Source organism: Notothenia coriiceps, unplaced genomic scaffold (genome assembly GCF_000735185.1).
Source record: "Notothenia coriiceps isolate Sejong01 unplaced genomic scaffold, NC01 NC01_scaffold00004521, whole genome shotgun sequence".
Classification (NCBI taxonomy): Eukaryota; Metazoa; Chordata; class Actinopteri; order Perciformes; family Nototheniidae; genus Notothenia; species Notothenia coriiceps.
In genome coordinates, this window is record NW_011337222.1 from 3,752 (window position 1) to 12,622 (window position 8,871).

Below are 8,871 nucleotides of genomic sequence, written 5' to 3' on the forward strand. Positions count from 1 at the left end.
CATGACCCGCCCAATCCGTTCTGATTGGTCAGTACTGTTGTTGGTTTGGTTTGTTAGGTAGAGAATATCAGGTGTTCAGGGATCAAGGAGTTTCAGACACATGGGATCAGGCTCAGAAAAGGCTTCAGTAGGAGCTTTTGTTTAGGTGCCATTTGGATGAGGATACATAGAAGCAACACCAACAACAGACTCCAAGGCCGTCTCTTTTTAAACAATTATAATATCTTCATTTGAAAGTCATAGTCACGTTAGACCATAAAGTCTTCATCAGGAAGTCAAACAGATCTTAGGGTTAGGGTCTCAACTGGGAAATATCTTCCTAATGGGATTATCGACTGGTTGGTGTTTCTGGATAACTGTCCTCCCTCAGATCAATAGCCTGGCAACGATAGATGTTCAGCTCTCTGACTCTCACACTGCTTCACAAACCCGTCTCGTTGTGTTTTCTGTGGCGGCAGCTTCCTGTCCAGTGTCTCGCCCTCTTTTGTCCTGCAGAGATAATGGCCTCCTGTGGATGAAGTTATCACGCCTCCTGAGCAAACAGCCGAGAGCTTTGATCACCTACGCTGCTGTTTGGAAACCCCCTCATCTTCTCCTTTAGCCTCGCAGGACACAACACACACACCAACACACTCTCACCGGGAGAAGCAATTCATGTCTGGAAAACATTCTCAAACAATGAAATAACTTGAAGGTCTTTTCTTATCAAACAACCAGGGGGGAGAACAACTCAGATATTACTACAGTGTGCAAGTCCTGCATTTAAACCAATATTTAAGTCAAAGTAGGCAAAAACATGAATCATTCCAGACTTGGAGGACACCTGTCCCACCTCGCCCATGGCCAACCTGCTAAAACATGCATGTGTTAGATATAATTGTCCTTAGGCAACATGGAAATAAATATGTAGAAAAAGCCTAACCCTAATTAAATATCTCGAGCATCCCCTAAAATAGTATTTTTCTCGTGTCTCTTCTTCCTAATAATAATACATTTGCTTTATCAAGTGCTTCATCCGGTGCTGAAAGAAGCTTTAAAGAGGTCACTTTATAAGATCTGATTCAAATCAACAAAACCATATTTATCACACGGCATCAATCACACGTTAAAAGCTAGTCCAAAAATGGTGAGTTTTAGTCAGTGTTTTGAAGGGGGGGGAGGGGGGGTCCGTACAGTCTCTGATGTTGTGTGGGAGTGGCTAAAATCGTCTTTACATAAAGGTGTTTTGCTGTCTGTTAACATATTTTGAATAACGGTAATCCTACACTGAATGTATGTCCAACTAAATGCACACAGCCATGTTAGCACAACCTGTTTGGTCACATGATCAAGAGGAAATGACTAGAGAGGGGAGGTCCGGCTCTTCTTAGTGAGCCGGCTCCCAAACGGCTCTTCATTTCACCACACTTTTACAGTTCAGTCAAACGGAGCCCTGTTTTGACTAATCATTTATATGTGTGCAGCACGCACATCCTTTGTTCTGAAGTATTCAAAAGTAAAAATGAAAATGTTACTATAAATGATTTGCTGTGGCCGATTGTTTTCATTGTATTGACAGACCCTTAACTCTCTGATACCCCCCAGTGAATGCACTGAGTGGCTTGTAGAACCACGCAACACAAAACAGACGGCAACACCTAAAACAACTTAAGCATAGACATTTAAAAAAAGGACCGCTACTGTATCAACATTTTAAAATGATATTTAAAGAAAAGGCCCTGACAAAACAGCAGGGCTCTATTTCAGTATTAACTCAAACAAAAAGACAGCAACAGCTGACATCAAATCTTTGCTGAGCCTAAAGATAATCATAAATAAATAACATAGTGAAAATAAATATATTGCAATGCTGGAAACAGCAGCATCCAAGCGTCTCCTGTCCTTTGATAATACGTTTCACTGCAGGCACGGGGCACCCGCAGCGCGGAGATCATCAGCCGGCTCCCGTCGTTCGTTTAAAAGAGTGCCGGCTCGTTCGCGACATCACAAGAAATGACGTCATTGAGCCATGTGCTCACGCCATCGGCATTTTTCATACTTTTCTTATTCTTGAGTGAGTGTGGTGCTAACGCAACCCATTCATCAATCAATCAATCAATCACTGTTTATTTATATATATAAAGAAGACAATATGACACCCCCTGTCCTTAGACCCTCTGTCCTTAGACCCTCTGTCCTTAGACCCTCTGTCCTTTGACCCTCTGTCCTTAGACCCTCTGTCCTTAGACCCTCTGTCCTCAGACCCTCTGTCCTCAGACCCTCTGTCCTTAGACCCTCTGTCCTTAGACCCTCACATTGTACAAGGAAACACTTCCAGAGAAACCCACAGTTTAAAGGGAACATGGAGAAACCTCAGGGAGAGCAACAGAGGAGGGATCCCTCTCCCAGGACGGACAGACGTGCAATAGATGCCGTGTGTAAATCTAAGAGATAATACATTTGCAACATAGGTAGTCCAAATGTTTGGAAATGGATGTGTGTATAATAGGAAGATGAATCCACGAGGATATCCATCCAGGACTTATGATTACTCTTATTATAAGAAGACAGATTCATTTCATTAAATATACATTCTGCAGCTAGCATTCATCGCTGAGCTAAAAGCTAACAATTATTATATTTGCCTCTGAAATGGAGTGAAGCAGAATTACATTGTTGCATACAATTTAAATACTCAAGTGTGTCAAACTATAGTACACAGGTAAATGTAATTATCTTCTCTCCGCCACTGATAATAACTGAGCCCACTCAGAGCTTACTGATAAAACTTTTATTATTTTAAGTCATTTATCATTGTTTTGCACACAATACTGCATGTTAACACAACGGTAAGTCACGTGACCCAACACCTGTCCGCCATCTTTCTATCTTTGTTCATCTCAACAAACACAAGTCTAGCACATTAATGTAATCACTACAAATAATACATCTGCAATCACAAACACTGAACTCAAAGGGTCTGTTGGGAATAAAATGGAAATCCAATTTGAATGCAAAATGCAGTTTCAGGAAATCGAAAGCTAGTTTTGAACACAAACTTCAACAAAGGTTTTGGTTTGAGTTCAAATGACTACATTTGTTGAGTGAAACGTAACTTCGTGAACAGGTTGGTGGTTCTGAAGACGCCTTCCTGTAGAGGGTTTTCTCTCCAGGTCCAACTGGGAGGAAAGAGGGGATGTTTGGAGGGGTAACTTAAGGATGTAACTTTGCTTAACCTGAGACAAAGACCTGGATAAATGGTGATAAATGTAAAATGTGATCCAGACCTTGGAGTGAATTACGATGGATCTGGGCTTTGATTAAGATGCATCATGGACACTTTGCCTGGGGAGTGTCAGCATGTCCTACCAGAAAGATACCAGGACCAGAACTTCCCTGGAGGACCACTAATTCCTAGCCTGGGTTTCTATAAGCGGAGATGGATGGTTAGCTAGTATAAAAGTCTAGAAACACTTAGGGCCAAATTGTCTTAATCCTAACAGACACCGGGGAATAAGGACGTCCGGACTGCCTTGTTGAGTCTCCTGCAAAAGCTTCCTAGATCTGAGTATGTGGTGGTGAATTAATGGATAGGATGTGAAATCTGATCCTGACTTAGGGTGTGTGCAAACTGCAGATATCTTTGAAGTACATGTCCTTTCCTAAAAATAGAAAACAAGGATTGAGAAAGTCTGTTTGCACCCATCAAAGGTCCAGATTGGATACGTCCAAAGTAAAGCCAATAGAAAGTGAATCAGTTCTTCAGAGACGGAAAGAGATAAGGGCAGGTGTTGCTGCACAGTGACCGAAATATATTACCCTAATCTAAAAAAACTCTCCAAGTACACTCAGGTTGTGCTCTTAAATCTACTCACACATTTTTGCTTACATGTGAACATGCTCGAGAGTAGAACAGCCCCGTCAACGGGAACATTGTAAACATCATTAGTACTCGTATTACTCACTACCAGGGAACAGAAACCACACGAGGAGCCCTGCATAGAGATTGCATGCAAAACAACAGCTCATGCATCTGCCCCGCCTTTAGAAAAGAACAGAAGAGGATGCAGACGTCTGTGAAGGCAGCTTGCTCTTTCAACAGGCAGAGATCCAAAATGCTTTACAACGTACGAACCTTACGAAATGTAGCAAAATGTCCACAAACTCTTAGAAAACCAAACCAGAAGGGGGGGGGGGGGTCATACATTCCTTCATTCACTGTTTACCTGTTTACCTGTCATGCTGTCTGCAGGAAAGCAGCGTTAGGATTGGTCAGTGTTGTGTCTGTGTGGTTTTAACGTCCAGTAAAACACGCCTGAATGTTACGATCAGCTCGGACTCTGCAGGCCCCGCATGCACAACGGATGCTAAAGGTGCGACAGTTAGCATTTTTACACATGGAACATAAGTTAGACTGAGATGAGATGAAGCCTCCTTTATGTGTTCATGTAATGTGGGATAGTAAATAACTAAAGATAGCAAACGTGTGAGCCTTCATGTCACTGAAATTTACACAACCAATAGGAAGCCTTGGCAGCTTTGTGACTACTTGAATATTTGTCCATGAGCTAGCAGTCGCGGGTGTGCTAACTGATAACATGCTAGCTATAGAGTAATTTGCAAGCTAGCATAAATACCTCAAAAGTCTAGCTGACTTGCTACTAGTTAGAAATGAAAAGTTAATCATGTTTGGCAGTTTATACACTTAAAGAGGAAGATGTTTTCCTTAAATTGCATTGTGCGACAAAGCTAATACGTTAGCTTCCTTAGTTTCTGCTCAGCACAAAAATATTTGCTACGTCATTTTTTCCTACGCAAAAGCTCTGCATAGATATACGTGGTCATTTTCGACTGATTTTGATCTGTCTGATGTCATGACCGGCTTTCATTGTAAACATTATCACAATATAATAGAGAACCACAAACGTAAGCTACACTTCTTAAATATGAAATGCTACATATCTAGGTAATTACATAACAGGCTATTAATTGCTACTAATAAGAGTAAACCCTGATTTGAATGGTTATTAGAACTTGGACCATGATGTTAGGGATGTTAAAAAGTTGGAAATTAGCAATATAGGTTCCTTCAGCCTGATGTTAGCTCTAAGCTCTGCATGTACCATACTCAGGTCCACATTTAACGTGTCATATTGATCATATTTCTAGACTCATGCGTCTGCGTTCAGGAACACTAGAGGAGGTCGAAACACACTATCCACGTATGTTGTGCATCCAAACACCCTGAGCTACAGTTTTATATGTTGGCCTTCAAACTATTAGCATCAAGACGCCTATCATTGCATGTTGAGAAACTGCACCGAGTCAGGATTCGTCGCTGCCTTCGTTGAGACTGATGACAATAACTCATTGGTCTTTGGATTGGTGTATCTCAGCTGTTATGGTATGACCAGTGTATGCACCTTAAGATATAACACCAGGTAATGAAGCATTTTCTATCTGATTTGTGCTGTAAAGCAATCCAACAACTTCCAATACGTCCAATTGCCTCCCAATGTTAATGCAGCTGACACACCTGTTGCTCCAGTGATCACATTTAAAATGAGCCCCTCCTTCATGGTAAACACTGCATTTAGCACCTTTAACATCCGCATCGACAAAGAACAAAACACGGTGAACATTTTCTGAGTCCAGGAGAGGCTGCTCAGGGTCCGAACTGCCTGGAAGACTGGAACTGGCTGGGCACTTTGGGCTTGATGCCCTTGCTGTTGTAGTAATCCACCACCTGGTTGGGCACCTCCGCTAAAACGCTCTTAGCCAAAGCAGCTGGAGACGCCTGGGGAGGAAACAGAAGGAAAACATCAAATCGTTGTTCATCAGTTAGAAAACAGCCCCATTCGTCTGCTTATCTGTATTAGTGTTGCATTGTTGGAGAAGCCTGTGACCTAAGATTTTCAACGACATAATTACTCTGTAGCTATGTTAGCTTGACAATAAAGAACCTTGAACCATGAAAAAGACTAACATTCAAGGTTTCTTCACTTCGTTACATTTCATTTAGCTCAGGGGCGTCCAAACTACGGCCCGGGGGCCAAATGCGGCCCAAGGTCCATTTTGAATCGGCCCTCAGCAAATTCAAAAAGTATAATGGATTATGACCCAAATGAAACTTGAGCTTGTCTTATATTGTACTTCTTAAATATATCTGTATACACATCAGTGTTTTTTGTCCGTCTGGTGTGTGTGTAGGTGTTACCGATCGTTTATGAAGCTTGCCATATAGTCCCGGCTCACTTTAACGCCTCAACGGTTTTCTCTATTATATAGTATAAAAAATTTATAAACCCGACAGAATAAATACAGAGGAGAGTGGTGTGTGAGACCGTGATTCGCAATTTGGGAAATGCTAGTGTAATTGTGTAAGTTGTACAATAAAAAACACTTTATTCTTTAACGGATAAATTAGAGTGTGTGGTGTGTGTGTGTGGTGTGTGTGTGTGTGTGTGTGTGTCGTGTGTGTGTGTGTCGCGCGTCGTGTGTGTGTGTGTGTTCCGGGTGTGTCCGCCGTGTGCTGTGTTGTGTGTGTGTGCAAGACGGCGGTGCAGTAAGACAAAACGGTAATGAGCACAGCATAGAGCTGGTCGAAGTTCGAGACATCCGCATGAGTACGAAGCAAAGAACATCGGGAGATTCTCCGCAACCTTCAACTACGTAGCCACTTGCACTCACAACCGTAAAGAACGCGTCCGTCGTCTTTCGTAAAGCTTACAACGTTTCTTCAGTTTCACCCAGCAAGTGACGACAGCTAGAAAGGAATATGACGGTTGTGTGTCAAGCGGCCCCACGTCTTATCAACAGGGGTACAACACTTTTCTGTCCAGCCCATCGACGAAACGGGCAAGAGGCATGTCTTTACAGGACACTACTTAGGTGTGCACAGTGAGATGCCACAACCAAATGGCAGGACACTAGCGCGGCTCGACTAGTGCAGTAGTAGTAGTGACTGAAGTGCAGTTCTGCTCAAGTGAAAAAAAAAGGTTGAACACCTTTTTACTCCCTAATACGCCTGAAAACTATTATCCGCCGGAAATTTTTTAGACGCGGTAAAACGACAACATAATCACGCCATTAGAGCGCGAGCGTTCTAGGGCAGACAAACAAACCTGCCAGATATGTTGAGGGTGTTAGTCGTCCCGAAGTCCCAGTCTACCGAAGCTGGGGTCGCTTCTCACCACTCACTACCCAGGACAACACTCCTCGTGTTTCCCCCTCCTCTGTCACAGCGTCTTTCTGGTCTCTGTAGCCCACCTCCACGTGTGCTGCTTCTCACCCAAAATAGAATGAGGTTCTCGTCAACCTTGTTTCGGAACCATGTCTATTTCCGACTATATATTTCCATATATGTCACTACTAACTTCAAACACTAGAACCATTCCTCTGCCTTTGAGTGGACTATATTGCAACCTTTCAGTACTCCGACGACATAAATAATAGCGTGGACGTGAGTCGACTTCTGAAGGCGCGCGCGGTCTCGCTCCCGTGTCTCGAAGGAGTTTTTTGTGTTCCGCCACCACGCACGCCCGAGGACACACTCGGTCCCCTTCGGGCTAACGGGGGCGGCCGCGCACAAGTTCCCGAAATTTTGCGTATATTCTGCGGTACTTCCAATTAGTTACAGAGACCGGAAACTTTTTACTAATGTGCTTTGGTAGGTTATCTGTAAATACCTTTATGTTGCATAAAAGGTAGTCTCCACTTGTCTCCGAAAGTCCAAACCCGTTTGAAACACGCGGTAGTGAGAGTGAGGAGTTACCATTACCAAATCTACCTAAAATCCTGAAGGGCAGCACCGATAACGGGATTGCAAGTTTTCTCTACAGTTAGATGGTGTAGCTGGCTACCCAAGGTCTCTATACCTTTACGGGTTTACTGGGGTCTCTACCCGCCGAAAACAAGATTTAGAGAGATTTTTTCCAGCTTACAGTGGACAAAACGTAGTTAGAACGTATGTCCCATGAATTATATACATATCAACCTAAGGTTTTAGACAAACAGATGATGAGTAGAAGTTGCCACCAAAAAGTGGACATTCATTACAAAACAAAACCTATCTTTGCTATTAAATGTACCAATGATACAAGTTACATGAAACTTTTTTTGTAGATATCCTAAGACTGAAAATGTAGGTGGAGTGTCCAATTGAGTAAACGAAACTGTTTTTCTAATAAGGAATCTGGGACAATATTCTTCACTTATTCTCGTTAACAAAGCCTACAGTAAAAGCTCGGACTCTGGCTTTTGTCGAGGCCCGCAAGTGTCAATGGTACACCCTGGCTCGAAAGGCTGACCATGTCCTGTCCGTTCTTTCAGATGTGTCCAGAAGTGCCGTTGTTTTCTGGGGTAGAGCAAGCGATATATGGACCAGGTAGATTTAGTCTTATCGTAACTTCATCACAAACTCGTTTATTTAGAAGTGAAGTTTTTTTTCCAAAAATTTAGCAACCGAATAACGTGATACAATCGAATGAAATATCTTTCGCGTGTCGATTTAGTCCCCACAGGTTGAAAAAAGTTGCTGCCGGTGTATGTCTTTTTAGAAGTTCCCCGGTCGTGAATGATCTTCCCTCCAATAACGGGAGTATTCAATTCATATTCAAGCGTTAGTTGTTGTACACGTCCAGTTAAATAAGAACTATTGACTTATACGAAACTCTTTTTTTTGTCGAATGCAGTCGTCCGAAAAGGTATTCCAAATGAAATAAACAGTGTCGGCGAGAGGAATTTTGTCTTCGGAGTCTCACTAATAGTATTCTCCTCTTATACTTACGCCATATAAAAGTGTCCAACCATTCTTTCATTCAATACACCGAGAAAACAATAGTGAATCTATAACACATCTAATCTACAATAACATTAACCCGAAGGATTTGT

The 8,871-nt window shown here is 42.4% G+C and overlaps 1 protein-coding gene across 1 annotated transcript in view; it reads right to left on the bottom strand.

Moving 5' to 3' along the window:
* Positions 1-2,791: 2,791 nt before the first annotated feature.
* Positions 2,792-8,871, bottom strand: part of LOC104942447 (copine-4-like) — a gene marked incomplete at its 5' end in the record, with an annotated part of 11,938 nt that continues 5,858 nt past the window's right edge. Inside the window, one exon of the mRNA XM_010767669.1 lies at positions 2,792-5,776. Within this exon, the coding sequence (XP_010765971.1) occupies positions 5,645-5,776 (132 nt within the window). The remainder of the gene's footprint in view (positions 5,777-8,871) is intronic.